The sequence below is a fragment of the Lathamus discolor genome, chromosome 1 (genome assembly GCF_037157495.1).
Source record: "Lathamus discolor isolate bLatDis1 chromosome 1, bLatDis1.hap1, whole genome shotgun sequence".
In the NCBI taxonomy this organism is placed as follows: Eukaryota; Metazoa; Chordata; class Aves; order Psittaciformes; family Psittacidae; genus Lathamus; species Lathamus discolor.
In genome coordinates this window covers 62,939,285-62,964,611 of record NC_088884.1, presented here as the reverse complement: position 1 = coordinate 62,964,611, position 25,327 = coordinate 62,939,285, and the positions used below count along the sequence as shown (strand labels likewise).

The 25,327-nt window shown below is 40.6% G+C and overlaps 1 protein-coding gene and 1 pseudogene across 1 annotated transcript in view; both read right to left on the bottom strand.

The window, feature by feature from the left end:
• Positions 1 to 234: 234 nt before the first annotated feature.
• Positions 235 to 440, bottom strand: LOC136007163 (protein transport protein Sec61 subunit gamma-like; annotated as a pseudogene).
• Positions 441 to 9,846: 9,406 nt separating this feature from the next.
• Positions 9,847 to 25,327, bottom strand: part of FAT4 (FAT atypical cadherin 4) — a 136,354-nt gene continuing 120,873 nt past the window's right edge. Inside the window, exons 13-17 of the mRNA XM_065674352.1 lie at positions 24,682 to 24,861; positions 23,685 to 23,809; positions 22,328 to 22,545; positions 17,414 to 17,675; positions 9,847 to 12,684 (exon numbers count right to left, since the gene is read on the bottom strand). Of these exons, the coding sequence (XP_065530424.1) occupies positions 10,805 to 12,684; positions 17,414 to 17,675; positions 22,328 to 22,545; positions 23,685 to 23,809; positions 24,682 to 24,861 (2,665 nt within the window). The 3' untranslated portion in view covers positions 9,847 to 10,804. The remainder of the gene's footprint in view (positions 12,685 to 17,413; positions 17,676 to 22,327; positions 22,546 to 23,684; positions 23,810 to 24,681; positions 24,862 to 25,327) is intronic.

Here is a 25,327-nt window from a genome sequence, read left to right as displayed (position 1 = left end):
CCTATAGAATCCCTTCCTGTTACCTTTCACAACCCTAGCCAAGTTTAATTCTAACTGGGCTTTAGCTTTCCTAACCTGGTGCTTAGCTTCCCTGACAGCATCCCTGTATTCTTCCCAGGCCACCTGTCTTTGCTTCCACCTTTCATAAGCCTAAAAAACCTCCAAAACCAACAAGTTAAAGCTGTGAAATCTTTGCAGCAAGTGTCACAGCATCTTGTTTTTCGTGATAAATATTCAGCTGGCTGCAGTGATGTTGTTGATGGGGATCTGGATCAGTTTGACAAAGAAACCAACAAATCCCATTATCGCAAACCTGTTGCTGTTGCCATGGCAATCTTCTGGACCTCTTTCCTGTCAGGCTTGATGTATCTTTCAACAACTCGTACGGAGTCTCTTACAAACTGACAGCTAGGTTCCACAAATTACATTACCTGATCCATGATTACCGCTGCCAGGCCAAGGCCATGTCGGATATTTTTTAAAGTCAAACACATTGAAGAAGTCTAACAAATTCTTACTAGAGAAGTAAAATCTGTTCTAGGTAGCAAAAGTGGTTCACAGGTGGCAACCCTGTTTGTTTGCTTCGAATCTACTTTTTGTCCCCTCAGGGATACTGTCATGCTATGGCAGTCAACAGACTGCCACAGCAGTGTAGAATCAAAACATCTAAATAACTCCCTTGCCACTCAGTGAAAAACACCAGCATTTACAGACCACTGATGTCTGTAAGTCAGCTGCCTTTTTAAGGAGCTGGAGCATCTTGTCCAAACCAGCAATTACCATGTGTGACAGTACACGGGTTTGAAATGCACATTTCCCCTGGTGTGCTGTTTCTTTGCTTGCTTGTGAGCCCACCTGTTGCTATATTAAGCCTTTTCTTTTCTTTAAAAGCACAACCGAACCCTGACTGTGATAATTCTGAAATGCAGCAGGCTGTAGCTGCTGAGATCCGCACATGCTGTCAGCGTCTGTAAGGGCACAAATACCAATTAACGCCACAATGTTATAATAACTGTGGCCAAAGTTGATCAGGCGCTTTGATAACGGTACTGGGTAATTAGCAGGGAAATGCCTCCTGTGTGTAAACTGTGCCATGGCAATTGCACATGGCTGCACACAGGCTCTTTTTATACCTGGGTTTGGGACAAGAGCTGCACACATGGGAGTGCTCCCAGGATCTACCTGTGGTGGGAAGATCCTGACAGCTTTGGCCAGGTCCTTGTCAAGGGTGGGTGAACCTGCCACAGAGCAGCTCGCTGCTGCCAACCCCAGAACTCAACAACTTGTGAGTGGTGATCAGCTAAACAGCAAAGGCTGCACTTCCCTAGGGACTCCCAGCAGGCCCTGGCACCAGGCTATGCACACAGAGGGTGTAGGAAAGCCCCCATGCAAGTCCGGTCTTGCTCTGCCTGAGCTCAAAACTGCATCCATGTGTCCAGTTCTGATGTTAAGAACCAGATGTGAGCACACTGCTGGAGATAACATGTCCCCTTCTCTTACATCAAAACATCAGGGACACCTTCCACTAGACCAGGTTGCTCAAAGCTCTGTCCAACCTAGCCTTGAACACTGACACAGCTTCTCTGGGCAACCTGTGGCAGTGTCACCATCCTCACAGGGAAGAAATTCTTCCTTATATTTAATCTAAATTTACCTTCTATCAACCCTTCAGACCAAAAAAACCCTAACAGTATGAGGCCCTTAGTCCCAGGAATATGCACTATTTGATCTATTAAAAGCATTTATTAAGGGCAGATTTTAGCTTCATAAGCTGGCTTGTTGCGCATAAACTTTTTTATCAGGCACTATAGTATCTGCAGTGTTGTTTTCACAAAGTGACAGCATCTCCTGCCAACGGGCAGGGAAAAGCTGATGAGACAAACTGGAAAAGGTTCTTGCACTCATTGTACCATAGCTTCTCGCTTGTCATTGACATTTGCCAGATTAAAACCTCTCAGTGCTTTACAGAAGTCACAAAGTTAATTTATAAGTGGAAAACCACCCCCCAGTCCTAGACTCCTAAACTAGCTACAGAGAAGTCCTATTAAAAATCCAGGACATAGTGTACTGCACGAGTACAACAGTTAGGTATGCACATGTCTGGCTATTTCATGGGTGGAAAAAGAAAAATTGACACAATTACAGATTTGTCATACTTCATTTCTTTCTTCAGAGTCTTGAATGTCACTTTAAAACAAACAGCCAAGTTCCCGTGACAAACATCCAGGGACATCTTAAAGTCAAAGCAGAAGCAACCAAAATCAGAAGGCAAAGAAAAATTTGCCAAAGCTTCAAAACCTTGTCAGATGCAATTATTCAGTAAGTGTACTCAAATCAGTGAAAAAGAAGAGTCCCCTCCACTGCAAACTGCTGAGCAGTATTGAAATGTTTCATGTGCATTCCTATTTGCAGTGTTAGCTGAATAAAAGCCTGACACAGGTTTTAATGCTAGGAACAGGTGAACAAAACTAACAATGAGAAAACCAGTTGGGGTACAGAACAGCAAACAACAAGAAGATTTCTGCTAACACTGGGAAAAGAAGTCAGAGTGCATATCATTGAATATAATTTTCCCCATAATAAACTACTCCTCACTGCAGTCAAAAAATTCAATCACAAAAAGCAGTTATTTTGAAGTAAAGAGAATATTTCTTACCTCTTTCACATGTCTCAAGCTGCAAACTACTTTTGAATAAAAGATGGACCAAACCCATAAACATAAGAGAATTAGAAAAGTCCCAGATGACACCCACAGTGTATAATTTGCCATAGCTGAAAAGTAGTTCCCTAATAGAACTGGGGCTACAAGTTTTGAGCATCACTGGCACTTACCAGGAATGACTCCTTCAGGAGAGGTACATAACAATTGTCATCCTCAAGGACCTATTTGTTCATCAAGTTCTGTTTTCTACTTGCTGTGCTTTGAGTGATTGGGTGGTGCTGTTAGTGCAGCACTATAGATTCTGTGGGTAACTTTAACAGAAGCATATTCAATATGGATAAAATAATCTCATTATTTGGCTTTCTGGTGGCATTTCTGGGAAACCAGATTTTTATGCAATTTCATAACACAATTGCTGAAATGGTGGGGTGCTCCTGTAGGTTAGATTTTTCACTTTAAAAGGATTTCATTCTTACATGCTGTAACTCTTAAGTGCTTTCAGTTTTGATTAACTCTCAGATTAGCCTCCTTCAGAAGACATTCATGTTGAGTTTCCTAAAGAAAAGGACTACTTGCTAGTGATTGTCATGGCTTCTGCAGCCAATCATTAGAAAACATGCTGATTTCCTGCATTCACAAAGTATTATTTGCTCACCTGTTCAGCCAAAAAGCTTTTGAAGAAGAACATGGGTAACAAGAAAGGTGACAGGGACGCTGAGAAGATTACAAGCTTTTGTTTATCCTTTTTCTTAGTGACAGTAATGGGTTAAGACTGAAATGTCAATTAACTTCCATTGCAAAAGCACTTCCTCACTTATAAATAAATATTTAGGCAGAAATACACAGGCAGTTAGGAACGCAGTCCTGACAATATTGCGAACAATGAATTCCACAGGTGTAAGAAAATTGTCAAAATTGTTCCTTTTGCTTCTTAGTACGTTTACCAGCAGTTATTTTGAGAGACAAACGATTCCAGTTCTCACTTAGCTTTCTACCAACTACGAAGAATTCTTACACAACGATGCTGCCATATAGTGTCTTTGCCAAGGTTTAACAAACTGTTTTAATAAAGACTTACATTATTAAGAGGGAGTTGTATTTTAAAGGAAATTACAATCCATATTTGGAATTATTCTAGATCATTACACCAAAGTGTGATTTTTGAATGACTCAACAATATAAATTTCTCATTTGGTATGTATTCTCTTATATTAATGTTTGTTTCTTATATTAATGTTTATTTCTTATTCCCTAATTTGCTGTTTCAGCTAATTGCACAAGATATGCAGGAACAAAAACTAATTACTAAATCAGGCTCTGGCTTTTAAATGACTCAGGGGAAATAAACCAACAAATGGGAAGACAGAGACCTGTTTATTTTCCTTGCTCCTTGTCTGAAGGGCTGCACAAAGAGTCACAGTATTTTAAGAGAATGCACAGAAATATACAGAACAGTGGCTTTTTTTTGTTGTTGTTGTTTTATTACCAGGGCAGGGGAGAGGTTGCTAATCTGTTTTCCAATCATGGAGTCTTGCCAGGGAATTTGCCAGGTATTAATTGCCATATGGAAAGCATGTTCATGAATGCCTACATACATACATTGCTATGTGTATGCATCAACTTACAAACATGTACATAAAATCATTCTCCTTTGTAATTAGAATGTCTGTTGACATATTTTTTTCCGGCTACACAATAGTTGCTATTCCCACACACTTGAACTGCTCCCTTGTATATGCTGATTGTGGCAATGAGGGTGGAGATCCTTGGAAATATATAGGAAATTCTGATCCCATCATGGCTTTCTGTGTTCTGCTGCTGCTCCCTCAATCTCTTTACTCCTGGCTTTTCAGTCTGGCACATCTTTTCACACTGAAGTTTCTGGTCTTTATGGTTTCCACCTCAAGCTCTCTCACTTTCTTGTCTTGACAATTTCAGCACAGTAGTTGACACAACTTGTGAACTGTGTGATATACCAGACATCGTCCTTGGGGCTCAGACAGAAGTCTAGAAAGGCTGCAATGATTTTGGCTTTTCATTGGTATACTGTTGATTTGCCCTGACTGAAGAAAATTTTTGGATAAAGAGCTTTTACCTTCGTTTTGTTCTAGCTGATACTGTTTGATGACTCCCTAAAAATGCTCCCCCTAAAGGATTTAAAATAAAGTTAAATGCATTTACTTCAGCTTTCCTGTTTACCGGTGGTTAGGAGTCATTTCTACTCATTCTCCATCCATTGTTAGTTGTGCTTTCCACTTGTAAGGGAGGAGGGAAAGCAACACCTTGTGGGATCCTCGTTTTGCCCTCCACTGAAAGCAGAGAGCAGGAAGATTGTTTTAGATATGGGGTGACGTACAGCTGCATGCACCTACAGTATGATCCATAACAACCACAGAGAACAGGCAGAGCATGCTGCTGTTAGACTGGCATGAAGCACCATGCAGGGTCTTCCAGTAACCAGCTCTTTGCCAGTTCTCAGCTGAAAAAGAGCTTGAAGAGTTCAAGCCAAGTTGGTGGAAACTTCTGAAAACATCATCCATCCCCCAAAACTAAATATTTCCTTAGGACCACAGATTGAGAGCCTTTTTCTTCCCCACCAGTAAATGGCAAATTAGAGGAACAGATTTTGTTCATTCCTGTGGAATTACTTCAGAGTGGTCCCTGGGAATCAGCCCTTCACTTTGGTCTGAGTCAAAATACAGCTTCACTTTTAAACTTGCCCTTAACTGTGGCTCTTGAATAACTCAAAGCATGCTGTCAGAGCTTGCTGGTTCCAGCTGAGGCCTACTGGGTGGCCAGGTCTGACAGGTACTGTGCACTAGACGGCTTCTATGCTGTCTCTACTAAGCGTATCTCACCGCTAGCTGGTTAAACCTCAAGCAGTTTTCATCTTTAGCAGCAGACAACAGTTCTCAGGATTTTCTTCCCAATGGAGAACGCAATCAAATGAAATTTGATTCGGGTTTTGTGTTAGCAGGTTGCCGTAGTCTCTGGCACTGCTTTTGTGGACTCTTCCCCTTACATTTAGAAGTTGTTGAGAAATTTGCCTGCTACTATTACAACGCTATTATTTATTTATTTATTTTTTACATGCTCTTATATGAAATGCATGTGGCCATAAAACTGAAGAGTAGTTCTGTGGAGAATTTACCTTGTGAAAGTCAAAGGCACTTTTAAACACTAAATCTAACTTAGAAACACTCTATCTTTTATCTGTGGCTGATCATCTCAGTACAAAAGGATGATGAAACCTGGAAGTCACTGGGAAAAAGCTATAAAAATGACTAAGAATCCAACTGGATTTGTTTGTTGGAAAGGCTCTCAAAAGGCTTGGCTGGATGAAAGTTCATATAAAACACAAGAAAGGCCAATTGAAGGCAAATATCCAAATTTTCTAAAAAGACAGGCTGTGATACTCTCTAACAACTTGAACACATGCTGTCAGTCATCCTCATTAAGTGCTATTTATAGAAGACCAAAGGGACAAAGCACTGACTTCACAGAGGGAAGGCTGTTGAAGGAATACATAGATGTATATGGAAAAGGATAAAAGGGTGAACAGTAAAACACAAGCATGAGAAAGAAGAGAGAATGACCTTTTCACTTTCTTCTTCCCTCAGTCTTAATTCAGAAAATAGCAACCTTTCTTCTTAATAATCTTTTTCTCTTCATTCTCCTTCCCAAATGTCAGAAGACCCACAACAGAAAACATTAACTAGGAGTCTCCGACAGTTTTCAGTTAAGAAAGTGCCCTTTACATGGCAACATGTTTAAATTATATACTTAATCAGAAGGATATTATTATTTAAATTATATGCTTCAGAAATATAACCGACAATACAATAAATAAGACAGTACTCCTGAAGTGGCACAGGAGGTGCTCAGTAAAAGCACACACTGTATCATCTCAGCGGCACTTTAGATTATAACCTGTAGGAGCTGGCTGGCAAAAGTTAAACACAATCAGTGTTGCAAGGAAGAAATTAATGAAATACTGTAAACTGCTGTAAAGAAGCTAAGTTAATTTGCTGGTATCAGCTCAGGGTTCTCCTTGCACTCCTCGTTTGTGACTCTGATGGAAAGATCTTCAAATGTATCAGTGCTAGTGGAACGGTGCCCCAGGCCAGCACATCTCACCCATTTCTTTCTGTAACAGGAAGGGGAAATGAAGGGTGCAGAACATACCTGAAATCACAGGATCATTCAGGCTGGGAGAGCTTGCTGGAGGTCATGTGATCCAATGCCCTGCTCAAAGCAAGGCTGGCTATGAAGTCAGTTGAGGTTCTATAGTATGTTGTTCAAGCAAGTTTTGAATATTGTCAGGGACAGGGGTGCCATAACACCACTTGGTAGCCTCTTCCCGCACCTAGCTGCTCCCATTGCCAGAACAATTTCCATCATATCCATTACCTTATGACCACGGGTGTCTCTAGTCTTTCTGCTGTGCATCTCTGAGGAGTGTCTGACTCCATCTTCTGGTTTTGAAGGCATCAGTGAGATCTGCACCACCTCCCCACACCATTTCCAGACTGCAGTAATGCGGCTCCAGCTGGCTTTTGCACTGCTAACCGATACCCTGACACGGGTCGTGGTCTGCAGCATAGATTCATTGTCTGCTTGTCAGCGGGGGATGTTTTTAGCAGAATGTGGGACTTCTTTTCATTCCTTTTTAATGTAGTCTTTCTATTAATTTTGAGGTTTTAAATTACTTAACTGATGAAAAATGTTGGAAGGTCTTGAATCAGACAAATCTAGATTTCACTTCTTTTAATAATTTATCCCCCTACCACAAATCTCAGTATTTCAAAACTCTGTTAGTTTATATTTTCATAGGCATATAAGAGAACGGCGAGTAAATCTGACATATCCCCATCCATTTTCATGTAATTAGTCATCAGGAGAAAACATCCCCATCTGAGACAGCAATGACAGTTCAGCTGAAACCCTCTAGAAGAAGGTGGGCAGTGGCACAGTTCTCTCCCTCATCTCACAGGAAAGAAACAGGAGGTCTCTCTGCAAGCTACTAGCAGAAAGATAGGTCACCAAGTGAAATTGCTGACATGAGATGTGTTTGGAGGCTCCTGTGCACTGAAGAGAGCAGTGCAGACTGTTCTCCACATATTTGTGACTTATAATATGTCCCAGATCTTGAAAGAGGACCATGCAGTTCTGATGATGAACCAGGAGAATTATGCAGCTCACTCCTCACGACTCTAATAACTTTGCATGATTGTTTCACATGATTCACTTGGAGCCCTTTTCTGATCCTCATGGTGAAAGAATTAAAAATAGAAAAAAAAAAAAAAAGGGCTGAAATAAATCATATGTTTAAGTGTCAAAAACATCTCTGTGTTTTTCAGTAACAGGGAAACAAGGAAATCAGTAAAATGTACTTTTGTATGTCACAGAAAGTGTCAACATTTAGGGGAATGCACTACAACTCGATAAACTGTGAATTGCATTCAAGTTATGATATAAATTTTCTGTAAGTCCACAATGTATGTTATTTTCCTTTAACAAAACATTTTGATAATTTCAGAATGCCTAACTGCCATACTGCAGATGGCAATGTGTTTGGTGTTACATTTAAAAGATTTCATTTGTTAAAGTTTTCATGTGTTATTAAAATCACTGCTTGGATGTGGTACAGTTCATATTAAAGGATAATATTCAAACTAAACATACAGCTTTTTAACAGATGTTTAATTACAGCAGCTTCTCAAACTCCAAAATAATTTGTGGATCTCATGTTATTTCAGATGAAACTACTTAGATACAAATGTGGGCTACTTTGGGCCATTATCTTTTCACTGTTGTGGAGCAAGATGAATTTGGCAGCATTTTTAGCCAAAAAGAGTTGGTTCTTCATTGCTGGTTCACAGACAAACTGATCAAAAACCTCTATACCAAATGAGTAACAAATGAAAAAAACCCTTTGAACTGTTATTCTTTTGCTAAGTTCTAAACAAAACACCACTAATTCAAAGTGTAACCTCAGAACTCACCTCTTGCCTGAAGCCTTAACTTTTTCACTCTGCATTCTCTAACAAGTTGTGTAAGTTTTATTTGCTTTTTTACAAATATACAAAAATGCAGTTATTTATTGTTCAACTGCTGCTTTATTAAAGCAAGCTATTGCGCTCACACTCCTAACTATCTCTGTACTGGAAAACTTCAGCTTTGAGCAGAGACACAAATGTAAAACCAGGTTTTTTTTTAATAAACCCTTATGGACTAAAATACAGTTTTATTCTGTTGTTAGAAAACTGAAAGATTTGGTACATTCTGACATTATCTTAGGCTCAACAACATCACAATACCATCTCTTCTCTATCCTGCTGATTTTCAGTCACAGCAAGGTCACTCATGAACTCCAAATGCATAATTTTATATCACCTTGCTTCTTAAAGCCCAACTTCTGAGTAAAAAGCTAGTAAAAGACAAAGAAGTGGAAATGAGCAAGAAAGGATGAAAGCTTCCCAGTAACACATACTGAAGATTTTAAATAAATATTTTAATTCTATTATTGGCATTTACAGGTAGAAAGCATACAGTATGTTACAATTTTATCAAAACGTGAAAAATATGGATGTTACATAAGTAACAAATGTAAAAAAAGTATTTTTCTTACCTTCCCTGAAAGTAAGAAAACTATTCAGCATAGGAAAATATTGATATAAAAACACAGCTTAGGTAAAAAAACAAAACAAAATAAAAAAATTAAGTTTTTACACAGTACGATAGGTTCATCAGATCTGCATGAAGATGTAAGGACTTTGTGAGGTTCTACTTTACCTAAAACTTTAGGGAATCTGGGACACACAGTAAGCTACATTAATGAATCTACAAGTAGTTTTCCCTCATATCCGCTCCAAAATGCTAGAGTGCAGTAATTTTCTATACAATAAATAATTCTTCCAAGTTTCCATCATAGAAATCATATAATGCAGAAAATGCCACTCCAGGGTCACAAAGGCTAGACAGTGCTTTAATAATAATTATGATAATACTTATTATAGTGCTTTATAATGTCTAAGCACTTCAGATGAATTAACTAATCTCACAACACCCCTGTGAGGTAGGTAGGTGTTTTTTCTACCTTTCCATAGTACAGATGGGAAGATGAACTCTGGGGAGAAGCACAGACTGCAGCAGCAGCAGCACAGCCTAGACAAGAGGCCAAGAAATGCTCCCACTGACCGTGCTGCTGCTGCTGCGGGCTGGGTTGGGCTGCTGAATGCTCCCTCCCACTGGAAGCACTGAAGGGGGTGGGCAGGGACCAGGGTTAAGCATCCCCAAAATACTTCATAGAGATTCAGAAGCTCTCACATAACTTTGTCAAAAAAACCCCAAACCCAAACCAAACCAAAAGGAAAGCAAAAACAAAACAAACAAGCAAAAACAAACAAAACAAAAAAAAAGGAAAAAAGAAAAACAAAAGAACCGCCTCCCCCTCCCCTCCCCCACCCCCCCCAACCAGACAAACAAGCTGAAAGTTAAAAAACTCCTAAAGTGCTGACTGGCTTGAGCTGCTTCTAGCACCTCTTGTATGGAATAAGACTTACAGCACTGTTGCCAGCAATTATTCAAGCTGATTTCATCCATAAAGTTACATGTGAGCAACTGCAGGATATGGTAACTACGTTTTCTGAGACACCTTACTAGTATAATTAATTCCTTCATTCACCACCCTTCTTCCATGTACTTCTTAAGGAAAATTAAATCCTCAATACCCTTGCATCGTAAAACATGTTAGTAGCTGGAGACAATATGCACATCCTTCACAATGAAAAAAAAAGTTCATTTTCAGAACAAAGCATTATTAATTTAAGAATCACAAACCAAACAATGGTAAATAGGAAACCCTTTTCAAAGGCTGCATGCCAAATATCTTGCTTTCAAATACAATGCATGCAGGAGAAATAAATTCATCCAAGCACAATTAAATTAAAAATGGTTTGCTTTGTTTATGATTTATTTTTTTTTTTAAGTCTCTTTCAGCAGCATAATGGTTATTATTTTTTAAGTCTCCTCCAACCAAACTGGCCTGGGGTTCGAATGCTGACCTTTGCTTTTTACAACCATATAATGGTTTGACCAGTCCCCGTGGCTTTGCACTGTGGCAATACCAGGAGATAAAGCCTATACATACTGTTCTGCTTCCCCATCCTTGGAAAGAGGCTTCGTTGTACCACCTTTGCTGTCTTCACTCGCTCCTGCTGCTGCTGCTGCTGCTATTTTTTCAGGCAGTGATGCTAAATCTTTGAAAACATCCACATAATGTCCAAAGCCAGGGCCCCAGTTCAAGAGGTTGTCCCAGTTGAAGCTTCCTGCTTGCTGCCCCAGCTTCACAGGCAGGGAGCTCTCCCCAGTGCTGGTGGCAGGCGCCTGTGCCCCCACCGGGCCCCCCTCACCACGGCGGCCAGGGTACCGCCGGGGCTTCAGCCTGGCACCATAGTTGTCCTCATCATCCGCATCGGACTCATTGACCTGGGATAACTTGGGCATCCTGGAGGTGTACGCTATGGGCTTGTCCCTGTCATACTCCATCTCTGAGCAGGTGAAGGACTCATGAGAGTCACTGTCAGAGGAAGACTCAGGTGCGGGAATACCATCGGCTGGGTTCCTTGTGCGGGACAGGGGCCTTCTGCAGTCCTCCTCAGAAGAGGACCGGCCATGGTCTGCACTGCAGATGCTGGGGTTTCTGGGCCGAGGGGTGTTCAGTCTTTCCACCTCTTCAATGGACAACCCCACTGGGGGAGCAGTCTCCAGAGGTATTTGCCCAATGGGCTGCTTCAGGCGGCTTCCTGGTCGGGAGCCGTGGCTCGCCATGGTCTGCGGACTCTTACTTCTCCTCCCCAGCCGAGTGGCATAGTTGAAAATGCCGGGCTGGCAGCCATCATTGTGCATCTCCAGTGGGCTCCCCTCCCTTATGGCAAGGTGCAGCTCTCTTGCTGGACTGTGCCTGTAGAAAGTCGACGACTTGGAGAAGGGCGCGGGGCTGTGCCGAGACAGGGGGTTGGAAGTAGGGCATGCTGAGTGGCTTAAAGACGTTGTCCTTAAGCCCTGCCCATAGGCAGGCTGATAGGTCAAGCTGCTGGCTCCCAGTGGCATGGGGGACTGCCGTGCGAAGCCCAGCGGGCTGTGCCTCTGGATGGAGAACTTGGGCGTGTGGCTCCGAAACTGCTTGTAGTGCTGGATGATGTCAGCGTCAGAGGGGGCAATGCTGCTGGCGTTGTCAATGTCATAGTGCTCAATCTCAGGCTCGGGAGAAGCCAGCGGGGCACTGGGGATCGTCTCTGTGGCGTGCGGGATGTCAGTTTCGTCATAGATGAGATATGGGTTTTCTCTTTCGATGATATCGGGTTTTGGGTTTCCTTCAGGCTGCTTCCGAACAGTCATATCATCGCCATAAGGTGGTATGTTGTCAGGGTCATCGAATGCCACGTTCTCGCTCCCTTTTTTCTTCTTCTCCTTTTTCTTCTCCTCTTTCGGACCTTTTGACTTCTTTCCTCGGCACTGGTTGCAGAGGATGAGGCTGAGGACAAGCAGCGCCAGGACCGTCGCACAGCTGCCCACGATAGCCGGCACGGCCCAGAGGGGCAGGGACAGCTCGGTGGGGTGTGGGGCTGGGAGGCAGATGTGGCCACCATTGATCCCTGCTCTACACTCATGTCCTGGGGCACACAGGACCCCCAGGCATGCCACCACTGCCTCGCATGTCCGTCCTGCATACGCCTCAGGGCAGCTGCAGGTGAAGCCGGTGTGCAGCCCGGGCTCACAGCTGCCCCCATTTTGGCAGGGATTGGAGGCACAGGCACCCGGCGGGACGCACTGGTAGGCATACCACTGGTTGATACACATCAGCTCTCCCCAGCAGGGACTGCTGGCACAGACGTTGGGGCCACGGCAGCCAATCTTCACCGAGGGGTCTGTTTTGGAGAGAGTGGCGAGGCTGTGCCTGCCAGCAAAGGGAAGGCTCTCCCTGCCATATTTGATATAGGAGATGCAGCCATCAAAGCCTAGGAGAAAAAGCAACAGTCACGTCAGGACCTGAATACTGATAATGCACTGTCAACAGAGTCCAAAGTCACTAAGCATTAATGTCACGCTAAAGAGAAAACCTTTTGGATCAGCAGATGGCCAGATCTATGGTGTGCCTCTTGCCCCCTCAAATGAAAAGGGAAATACAAACAGAAGTAAAAAAAATGGAAACCCCAGTGCTAGAATGGAGGTGACACCCTTACTCTGTGATGTCGTTTGAAGCAGCATGAGTGGTTGTCGTGGTTTAAACCCAACCACAAACCTCGTTTACTCACTCCCCCCCCTTCTTGCCCTCCCCCTGCTTCTGGAGGGACGGAGAGGAGAATCGAAAAGAATGCAACTCCCACGGGTTGAGATAAGAACAGTTTAGTAACTAAGGTATAACACAAATCACTACTGCTACCACCAATAATAATAATGATAAAGGAAATAACAAGAGGAAAGAATACAACACCTCAACACCAGCCAACCAATAACTCACCCCACTCCCCCCAGCCGAGCACCGACCGATACCTCCTCCAACCCTGCAGTCCCAACCCTTCCGGGTAACTCCCCGTTACATCCTGGGCATGACGTGCTGTGGTATGGAATACCTCTTTGGCTAGTTTGGGTCAGGTGTCCTGTCTCTGCTCCCTCCCGGCCTCCCCTCCTCCCTGGCAGAGCATGAGGCTCAGAAAGTCCTTGGCCAGACCAAACATTTGAGCAGCAACTGAAAACATCGGCGTTATCACCACTGTTCCGAGGCCAAAAGATCAAAACACAGCACTGTACTAGCTCCTAAGAAGGAGAAAAATGACTGCTGCTGCTCAAAACCAGGACAGTGGTAAATCGTGTTGTTTGATACTCCATATTTTCATGACTGAATCTTAAGGGTACTGAGCTTGCAGTTGCTTCCCTGCATTTTTACCTTGTATTGTGATTAATGTAAAAATATCTGCAATATTAACCACATAACTGTGGAATATCTGAGTAGCTTCACATTTTGCTAGCAGGATACCCCATTCACAGACATTTCAGTACTTAAGAATCTGAATCCTTTAGATTCTGGAGTAAGGAATGTTACATTTTGTTGCTTTTGTTAAATATATCCTCTTAGTTTGGAATGACTATTTTGTTCATAAACTTTTGATAATTTTTGGGGGTTCATATTAGATAGGAACTGAAATCTACTTTTAAGCAGAGCAAGATAAGCAAAGGCTTGGCATGCCTGAAGCTCCTCACATAATTTCTATATATGCACCTTTCAAAACTTATGATTTTCACATCTAGAAATGGAGATTAAAGATAAGAAAGTAACTAATTTCTCTGAAGATACGTGCGTGGCACTTACATAAATGATACCAATATATCTTGTAAAAAGTATCTGGTTCTTTCAAGTTTGCCAAACAGGAATTCTGAAAGAGACCAGTATTTTTAACTTCCACACTAAGATTTCAGAACAACAAAAACATTCTTAGGTAAGTACATAAAATGTATCAACCCAGCAATTAAGATGAAATTAACGTCAGGTTTTCTAGAAGACCCATAAGACATTTTGCACTCCCTTTGCTTTCATTAAATCTGAAAAAAAAACAGGCAAATGTAAGCAGAAGCCTAAATGTATTTTGAAACATTGATCTGGTTTTTAAGAATTATATAGGCTGCACAGGAGAAGGAGCTACTGTCCCATGAGGAAGTCTCTACTTCATGCTTGGAGACTGGGAATGAAGTTCAAATCAAGGAGAAAATATAAAATTAAATGAAAAAATGCATTTTGGGTAAAACCAGGTTCCTCATACACAGACTCAACTCTGCTGCTCACTGAGCAGATTAAACCTGAGGTTTGGAATGCAAATGGGTATTTTTTGTGATTGTAGTGTGCTTATCTTACAGATATACTCATTGAAGGAAGTCTGAAGGTTATATTCTCAGATCTTTATTATAATGTAGTTTCCCCTTGAAGCAAAATTATTTTGCCAAAATACTAAGCAATGAGCAAATGGTTTGTTTTCACAGTAACATTATATTTTCTAAAAATATATTGTTAAACTGACTCAATTTTCAATTTATAGACCCATTTCACTGAAGCTAAATGAAAGGCTCTATTGTTCAGCAAATAAGCCAAGGATTCAAATGGTTACCATAGGGAGACATCTGTTCTAATAGTATTTCATGTCTTTAGAATTAATCTTAACAAATATTCCTCCTAATGACTACATTCAATATACTTAAATGCTTTTGGTTCCTATTTTCCCCATCATTCTAAAACTTCTTATCATCCATACAGAGACCTGTGAGCAGCTGGCTTGGCTGTGCTAGCAGTGAACATCAGCTTCCATCCCCCTTTACTTGTGTGCTTTGCTGTCTCTCCTATTCTGAGCTGAAGTTGCTTTTCATGCTTCAGTTAAGCCTCCTGTCTTACTGTTTCCTAAAATCATGGCAATACTTTCATGTCTCTCAATCTGGAGTGGCCCAAAGTTCCAAACTTCCTGTAGCTTGGTTGTGGTGCTACCCTGATAGCAGTGACATGGAGTTTCAGTGCCTGAGAGCCTAGGGAGCTGGGATTATCCCTGGCCTTTGTGTGGTGGTTGTGTCTGAGGTCACAGGAAAATCCAGCCTTTTGCCAGGCTAAAAATTCTCTGTGTCCCCCATACTTATTCCTTTCTGTGAGGGTTTTAGGATTATGCAGCCTTACGCTGACCTCTCAGAGCTGTGACAAAATGGTATGCAGAAATGTGATTGTAAGTTATGTACTCAGTGTTCACATGTGTCGTTGCTGTAGGAAACATGCTTTATTCCTCCTTAACTTCTGATTTTTCCCCTTGGGATGCTATCTGTGGTGCCAGGCTTACAGGATTATATTATTAAAGACCAAATGTATCAGCTATTATCAATAAAATTAATCAACAAGGAGAAGGAAAGTTCTGAAGCATCACACTTGGGTGGTAAAACAAACAGGAGAAAATTTTTCATGCATTAGTAGTGTCAGAGAAAGGTTTATTTCTGCAAACCTTTTTGTATTTCCATTCCAGTACTGCTGGAATGGAAGAACAGCTGCTATGAACAGTAACTCTGTGAGTAATTGTGGGAATCTCTGTAAAACTGGGTAGCACAGAGATAAATGTTATGAATCACAGAACCACAGACTGTTTTGTTTTGGAAGGGACCTTAAGGCTCATCTGATTCCCACCCCCTGCCATGGGCAGGGACACCTTCCACTAGACCAGGTTGGTCAAAGCCCCATCCAACCTGGCCTTCAACACTTTCACAGAGGGGGCAGCCACAACTTCAGTATGAATATTTACTCTGTCATGAAACAGCAAATATACTCAAGTTGTATGAGGTGATATTACAGATTTATAGCCTTCCAGACTGATGATTTAGGTTCAGGTGGAAGCACCAGCAAAATGGACGATTAGCTTGCTGTGTGCTTGGTGGTCCCTTGCAGCAATGATGTGATTAACAGCAACTGGGATTTTGTCAGGTCTGCCTGGGTTTGAAAATGTTACTGGATATTCCAGCTTCACAGCACTGGAACTGTCACCCATATATGTCTTTGTCTGCCTTTAACAGTACTGCAGACATTGTTGACTCTGAGTTCATGAAGAGTTTTATTCTACCCCTTTGTAAATCCTTGGTATGTTGTACAAAATGTAATCCAGTATTAAAATAAAATAAAATCACATGAATAAGCAATTTTGGATTGTGTATTCCTAATGGAAGCCAGACATTCCTAATTTGTTTGTTTGCCACAGCACTGGGCAGTGGTGAGAAGTTAGTGTCCTCATTTTCCTTTGTTCCAGCTCTCCTAAAAGCCTCCAATTTTTCTATGCATGCATTACTCATAAAATGTACATGCAAAAAGTGTAAAGGTCACAGCATCCATATATCCAAAATACACAAATGTGAAGTGTGAATTTGCTCTACCCAAAAATACTTTATCTGGTCATAATTCTTGATGTCAGGAAGATTTTTTTCAATATAAAAACTCTGTATAACCTATGTTTGCATTGTCTGGAGTATCTCAGAGTTTGTAGCTAGAAATCACTTCCATCTTTACTTGTCATTGGGGGAATGATATCAAACATATGATATCTACTTCTTTTGCCAGGGTTTAGGATGGTTGCTTTAACTCTTCAGAGAGACTGATTTACTTCTTAACAGCTAGATGTCAGTCAAGAGGGTGGCTCCTTATTGTCCTTGGTTTCTGTTACTCATAAATCTGATTCTTCATTCGACAGCAGGATAAGGCAGGAGGAAGTTAGAGTTTCAGAATATATTTTAATCATATTAATAATGGGCTAAATTCTGCAGTACTTACTAAAACCCTGCAGAGACGAAGTTCTTATTTAGTATTTTTGTCCAAGTGAAGGGTTTGCCTTGATTTTTCAGATCCTGACCTAGGTAAAGAGTAGGTCCTTTCTTCTCCATTAGCATAACAAAGTGATAACAACTGATTGACAGACAAGCAAGCACAGCCACCCCCTGCCTCCAAAAAGCCCTGCAGATGGAGTGCCTGGTTTTGGAAACAACAAGGGTGCAATGTGCATTGAAGGAATAAAGTCTGCAATCCTTACTCATTCATACTGCAATTTTTCTGGCAAAGGATAGAAGTATTCTAATTCTTGAAAAAGAATTACAGTACTTTCTACAACCTTTAAGCAGAGACCTTTAGTCTGTTCAAATGTGTTTATCTGCACTATATTAAAACAAATTAATAGAAATCACCTGCAACTGTGCTCTTGAAAGGCTGGCTTGACGGGATCCCTCCCAAAGAAATTGTAAGAACATTTAGTCCACCAAAGTCTTGCGTGGCATGGAGAATGTCTCGGCTATGAGTCTTGTCGACAGACAGGATAGTCGCAGACCCGTTCTTCTCAATGAGTACCGAATGCCATTGGCCATCTGCAGTGTATATTTCTGGGATATTTCTTTCCACTTTCCCAGCAGTTCCAGCATCGGATATGTAATGCACTTTCCCACCTTTTATCTGACCAGAAGAATACAAAAGGCATGATTTTAAAATGATATAGGCATAATCACTAATATATACACATAACCAATGCAATGTCAATTCATTACAGGTACAAAAGCACATGGCTTTGGTTACAATAGAAAGCCTGGGAGTATTTTTCCCGAAATAATTGTTTTGTACTGGAAAAGTATCAATTACATATTTATTTATTTGTTATTTGAAGCTAAATATTAATATATATTAAGACTGTATACATATTAATAATTTAGTACTAAAATTTTGGCTGCAATTAAATATGCCACTGCATCTGCAGAAAACTTAAGAGGTGCCCTCCACTCATTCCCTGGATAACCTCAGAAGTGAGGAAACAGGCCAACAAATAGGGCATGCATGTGACAAAACATTTTATCTGTCAAAAGAATAATTTCTCCTCCTTCTTCAATTCAAGTGTGGAAAATGCTTTGCTGAGTAAACATATGTTGTCCTTGCCCTAAAACCTTGCAGCTAGTTTTCATTACCACACAGTAAGAATATATACAGCATGGCAGGAACTGAGCAGGTTTCCCACTTCATAATCTGTTTTTCCTGCTAATTTGCATTTTGCAGGAAAATAGTTGTGTTCTTTGAAGTGTTGCAAAGTGTATTATTTTGTGTGAATTTTCAACTGGGGCTTACGTGAGCTTACTTTTAAACTTGTGAGCTGTTTAAGAAGAAAAGGTACTATTATATTCCATGAAAATATTTTTGGCTTTTCATCTAGGAATGACACCTCGCAATTCTACTGAATCATGAGAAAGTAGGATTTCAAACCTCTTATTATAGCTCGATATTAAACGATCCCAAAATGAGATCAGTGCAAATTGTGCATTTAAGATTTAAAAAACCCCAACATCGGAAAATCTGCCAGCTTCTCAAATACTGCAGAAAAGTCAGGTAGTCAGATGACCTCCTAATGGTGTCCACATTGTGCACAACTTGTATAGAGTAGCTCTGCAACTTGTTGCAAGTTTCCTTCCATACTCTGCAGGCTTGGTCATACACCTTAAATAAGATGACTGTTTTCCCTCTTGTGTTCCTCTCAGTCAGTCTGTAGCATGCATATGCAGAACATGCACACACATAGATAGTCCAGGCAAGGTTGAAGCCCCAGGTTTGTTGAAAGCTCTCCAAGCTTCACGTGCTTTGTTCCAGGAAAAATAATGTTAACCTGGGAAGAACTGTGAGGTGACACACTGGCTACAGGAATGCTGCTCTCGTTTCCAGAAACTGTTCAATGCTCTGGATTTACTTCTTTAGTGATGCAAGCTGAGGACTTTGCTCATTCACATCAGCTTTAACATGGCTGTAAGACCATGCTCATGTCTTGGCAGCAGCCTGAACTGCATGTATCTAGCACGTACTCCACTTGGATCAAGAGCTACAATGGTTAATATGTGCACGCACTTCATTTATAAATGCAATAATTTGGATTACTTGAAAATGTACTGCTTGAGGGTGCCTCTGATAAAGCTGCCCCTTGAAGATAAGATGCTTTTGTTACTGGCAAACACAGGTGGCATACATCTAAACTATCACACAGCCCAAAGAAATTTGTAAGTGCAGTCACACAGACAATTACAACATACTAAACACCATCTGCCACAATCAAAAGTATTCATAAAAGGATTAACTGGGCTGGATATATACATATATTTATGTCTGTAATCTGCAGTTGGTTTCTCCATCTTATTTTGCCTTTTATGCTCCATGAAAGTACTGCCTTGCATTTTGGCCTTTATGTAAATGAAAAGAAATATACCATATCAGACAACATCCTCTAAACTTATGGGAAGACTAAGCACAGAATTGTAACTTTGAATTCCACATTAGAGGGAACTGTAGAATTATTTACCTGTCAGCAACTGATCTTTTCCATACAGATTTATGACTTTCTAGCTCTATTTCTGTTTCTTTAAAATTGCATATGACTAATACTAACAGAATCATAAATGCTAGTGACATTTGGAAAACAAAATTTCCAGAGACAAGGCTGGTCCATGACTTCTTCAAGCAGGAAAAAATAAGGAGTGTTCTTCTTGGTTCCTTGAAGCACAACTAAATTTGAAACAAATGCTGATGCTGACATTATTGAGTAACACCCATTTCTGCATTTTATTTAAATGGCAGAGCAACTGACATGTAAAATATAATGAAAAGAATGAACCACTAGAGCAAACATATTCCTAACTACAAGGATGATTCAACTTTACTAATATTCTAGGTCTCCTTTACTGAACATATTGCTTCGTATTTAAGTCTGAGCACTACCTTTTACAGATTTATAGAAGATTGGCTGAGATATCATTTAAAGGAGTTATGTTGTGATTTATTCCTGCAGCTCTATAGCTCAATATGTGATTAGAATGGTTTGGGTTGGAAAGGACCTTAAATCTCATCCTGTTCCACCTTCCACTAGACCAGGTTGCTCCAAGCCCCCATCCAACCTGGCCTTGAACACTACCAGGGATGGGGCAGCCATAGCTTCTCTGGGCAACCCATGCCAGTGTCTCACCACCCTCACATATACATATGTTAGCTCATATAGGTCATATGCAATGCATATTCTCTACCTGTGCAATTAGTAGATCTTAGAGCTACAGTTATGCTAATTTAATCTGATTTCAGATGAGATTGGAAAATGAAACAAAGCAGGCAATTTACCTTTAACATGCTGTATTTGTCCTATTACTTCTAATTAAATTAGTTGCAGTGTGTATTTTTAGGAAAATAAGCTGTGAATCCTCTACCTTCCTCTTCTTCGTGGGTTTCTGAGAGGGTTACTTTCTATCTGAATTTTACTGCTGTTTAATTTAATCCGCTAGGTTTTTATCTTTCCTGGATTAAGGATCCCTTTAGATTATAAAGACCTCTCATCTTTTAGTTTACATCTATCATTTAGTGAATCAGCTGCTTGCAATCTCGGAGAATCTGATTTATTACCATTTCTCCAATTTTACCCCAATCTTCCTTACACTGAAAACAGTTAACTATGAGAAGAAAAATGTCGAGGCATGAAAATAGCCGCAGGACTTGTAGATTTACCTTGGCACAATTTAATATTAAAAACACATGGCATGGTTTCTCTGAATGCTTACACTTTGGGTAACAAGCACATTAAAAAATCCAAAAAAGCAAATTATAAAATTGTCTGGTTTGAAGACTGACCAGAGTGGATAAGAGAAGACCCTAAAACTCATCTTTTGTACTGGGAGTAGGCTGGGATGCCATGGGGACTGACAAGCGTGTTGGCTTCACTGGTATCTTGGGCCACTTCAGATGAAGTGCTCGTTGTGATGAAGTGCTCATACTCTGGGTATGAGTGGTGGTGTAAAAGCCATGCTGAACTAACTACAGCTAAATTACTACAGTTTTACTAACTATCATCATCTGGGAACTTTTTAGCAATAATCAGCACAGTGATGTTACCTCTCTTTCCTCAGACTTCTGCATCTGTTACTAGACAAACCTCTGCTCTTCTCCACTGCACAGCTGGGGCTGGGACTTGACACGCTCTGCTTGCTTGTATAACTTCACCAATATTAACAATAAGAAGAGTGCTTGCATAAACACACCACAAGTGCTTTCAGCCAAGAAAGGCAACTCTCTTTATCTTTTTTTAAGTAACACTTGTAGAGCTCACCTAGCAAATTCTACTACAGAAAAAGGTAGTAGTTGTTTTCCCTCTACAACTCAAAATAATGAGATCTTATCTGCTAAAATGACCAAGGCAGAAACTTCCTATCAAATGATCTGTACACTGGGGAAGTAATGCAGGCCTGCTTCTTAAATGCAGCTGGTATGTAAGGAAAGCTCTGTCCCTCTGATCAGGCAGGTGGAGAATGTCCATGGGGCTGAAGCTTAGAAAGTGTGAATTTCTGTATGAGTTTCTTTAAAAGTCAGGGAAAAAAACTTGGAAAGCCTTACAGCAGTCAAGGAAACTTGGAGCTTACACCAACCCAATAAAGGGGCTTGCCAAAATCACTGCTGTACTCGTTTAGAGTTATGAGTAAATGGACTGAGTCATAGCCAGGAACCGAACCATCGCGTTCTCTTGAGAAAGGTAACTTCTGCAGTAATAAACTCTTTGGGAAAAAAACCAAAACTGTGTGGCATGTGAAGCATTAATTCAGCTATGTATTTCAAAATAATTTAAAATTTACATTGGTTCATGGGTAACCTCATGAATTCAAGTTATCCCTCACTTCCTGGTTTGATAAACATGAGCCATGCTAGCAGGAATTAATGAAAACTTTATGGCAATTGTTTGCTAGCTTATGGAGGGTCTGGGTTCAAGGTCTGAAAAATCAGAAGATAAAACGCCAATAACAAATGATTTGTTCTATAGAGTGTAATTTAATGATGACAACAAATATGGCAATGAGTACTGCTCTTGCTGTCACTATTTGGAGTCTAGACAAAACTGATTAGATAAAAAACCATCAAGATCTTCTGATACCTTGGCAAATAGCAAGGGAATTATTGAGAAGATGAATGATATTGGAGCAGTGCCTAGTTAAAGACCTAATATTTTATAAAGGAAACAGCAAGAGTAATGGAAAAATGTGATTTTTATCACCATATATGAAGCAGTCCAGTCAAATCAGGCTCAGCATTAGCTGTAATCTTACCTTCACAGTAGTGAAGTTGCTGCTTTCCTGGACATGAACTAAAACACCATTCTCGCTCCTTGTCCTGAACTTCACTTCCAAGCGGTCCACATTTGGGGGTCCCAGGCTGGTGCCTCTAGTGCTGTGCCTCATCATGTATTCTCGTCTCTTGTTTGGGCTTATGTGGTAGTCGAGTCGTCCTTTGCCTTCTAGTGATAAGGCAGTGTCGGCAGTAATATCTGGGACAAGGATGGGAAACTGCTGAGTACATAGCTTGTTACAGCCATAGCCACCATCTGCCTATTAACAACCATCGTCTTCCAGAGCTTGATCCAGAGATCAAGTTCAGAGCAGGTCACAGGGGAGAGCAGGAGTGAATGGCAATTTCAGCCCCTCTGTTCTCTGGCTTCAACCAGAATGTGTGCTTGAGAGTAGGAGTGTGCTGGTAATTTACTGCTGCTATCAGTCAATAGTAAATTAAAACTCCCTAGGGAACAAGTGAGGGAGTAGGGAAAAAAATTTGGCTCCTGCAACTGTAATTCCTTCCCAGGGATGTTACTGTTTCCATTACTGCAAGCAGGGTTTCATGATATATTGAACTGCAAGCTCTTCAAGGGAGAGATAATGACTCTCTATTTGTTATGGCATAAAAAAAAGAATAAAAAATGCAGAGCCTTGATTACCAAATGCTGTTAAAATTATGGTTAAATTATTTTGTAAACCGGCACAATAAAAGCATATAAATCAGCTAAACAATAATGGGACATGTAAGAAAACAAAGCCCAAAAATTATACTACAACTACACGGAAATAAATCTCTCTGCTCTCCTAGACAATTCCATATTGATTTACAGAGTTATCCACATGCAAGTTAATAATCCCAAAGTGTAAATGGCTTGCTTTCATTTACATTTACCATATTTTCTTGCCTATAATCTGATGGTTGTTTGGTAAAAAGTCCTACAGTCCAGAGGAGACATAAGCACATTCACATAGTGCTAATGTGAAAGGAAGGGTTTTTCCCTTACCATCTTACCTCCCTGTAGCAGACAAATCCATCCTACAGGATAGCTTTATTTTAGGTACTGATATTATACATTAGCGGGAAGCAGCAGTTTTAAATGAGTGCAAGTTACCTGAAATGTGATATACATGCCACAAAACATAATATATGTAACTTGTTGCTCTATTTAGCTTATGGAAGGAAAATAGTCTATTGTGCGCTTCTCCTTCAAAATTATTTAAGAGGCAAGCACGCTGCTTGTTTTCCTGAGCTTATAAAATTCATTATCTCATGCCCCTGAAAAGGAACTCTTAATGGCATCTGGTTAAACCAGAGTTTACATTAAAGAGAAAGACAGTAAAACCTCCTTTATACATTTTTCACAGTGCTTTCCCGTCAGTCCATCTCTGCAACGACACTGCTGCCATGACCAGTGATCAACACAGGTGCCACCATGTTGGCAGGGGCTGGTTGTACAAGCACCTTCTAGCCTGGGACACCTGAAACAAAACAGAAACGTAGATGCTGAAGAATGTATGCACAAATAAATGGAGCAAATGCACTGGGAAGCATCCTGTGTTTGAACTATACTCCCTTTCTTCCCCCCAGAGATGCGAAAATGGAGAGGCTCTTCTCAAACAGATCATGTTTCTAAACAGATCCTGATTTTCAGTGTGACAATTTAGAACAGTCTTTTGAAAGAGAAATGAATTCAGAGACAATGAAGCTCCTATTTCCTGTTATGCAAGAAAAGAAGAAAGCCTTTTAGGTGCTTTTTAATCTGCCTTCCCCCAGAGACCATATCACAATGAACAGCACAAGCTTGGGGGTTGAAAGAGGGGCTAGCAAATTTGGATGGAAGACTGACATTATTGCTACAACTTGTGACTTCACATACTGAGATGGAAAAACTGATAGAATCAGATGGTTCATAATTAATGAAAGACTGCTTGGAGGATATGAGGGAAATTCAGTGACGCTTGAGAGGCAAAGTGATACAGCAGACATTGTGGATTTAAAAGAAATAAGAGGTAACGGAGGGTTAGCAAACAGTATGAGTATAGTCAAACCCAGGTGTAATTTATAAAGAAACTCAGTAACAAGGCTACTCTACTTCAGCCTTCAAAGCACCATTAATAATAATTGGCAATAGAAATATAGTGATGTTGCTTTTTGAAGCCTCTGTAATATTTCGTGACCCTTTCAGCCAAATTCATTTCTTCCTACATTTTTCTCAATTTACAAGAAATTCTAAAGTCATTTTTTAAACAAGAAATAACTGATGTTGTCTGAGTGGAACACTATCTGACTTTCACGACAGCTTCCTTTATTGTAAATGCGGTCCATTTGATACCACATATAGCAGACGTACTGATCTAAGATTCCTTGAGCTGCCAAAGCCTGGCTGGGCTCCAAGGGACGTCCATTGACTGCAAACTCCATTATACAGCCCACAAAATCATGACTTTCCACCTGTCCTCTCCTTTGCAGGATGGGCTCTATAGACCTGATGCCACCAACAGTAACCCGATTTGGTTGTACATCAAGAGTCCTATAACAGAGGCAGAAAAACAATTTATCAGCATCAGACATTAAGATAGCAGTGACAACACAGGAACCGTAGCCATCAGCTATGGTATGCAGCTAAAATTCCTCTTCCAAATTCACATTTCATATTTAGAAGGGGAGACAGATCCGTAGTGCTGGAAATAAGAGTTTTAATGGGTATGACTTTAAATTCCAGCTCAGTTACTACATGTCAAAATTTCTATTGACTTGACTGAGTGGTGTGCATGAAATCATAAAGTTTTTTACTCAATTATTCTTAAATTGTAGATGATATTGACATAGCTGGAAGATGGATTCATTATTTTACAAAGATATAACACTTTTGCTAGGGATATCACATGTGACAGGGAATATGATTGTGATTATTGTAAGAAATTAGCCAAAGTGATTGGGACTGAAGCTATTGTTATCTCCAAAGAGGATCTAAAGATGCAACAGAAAGGCTTAGT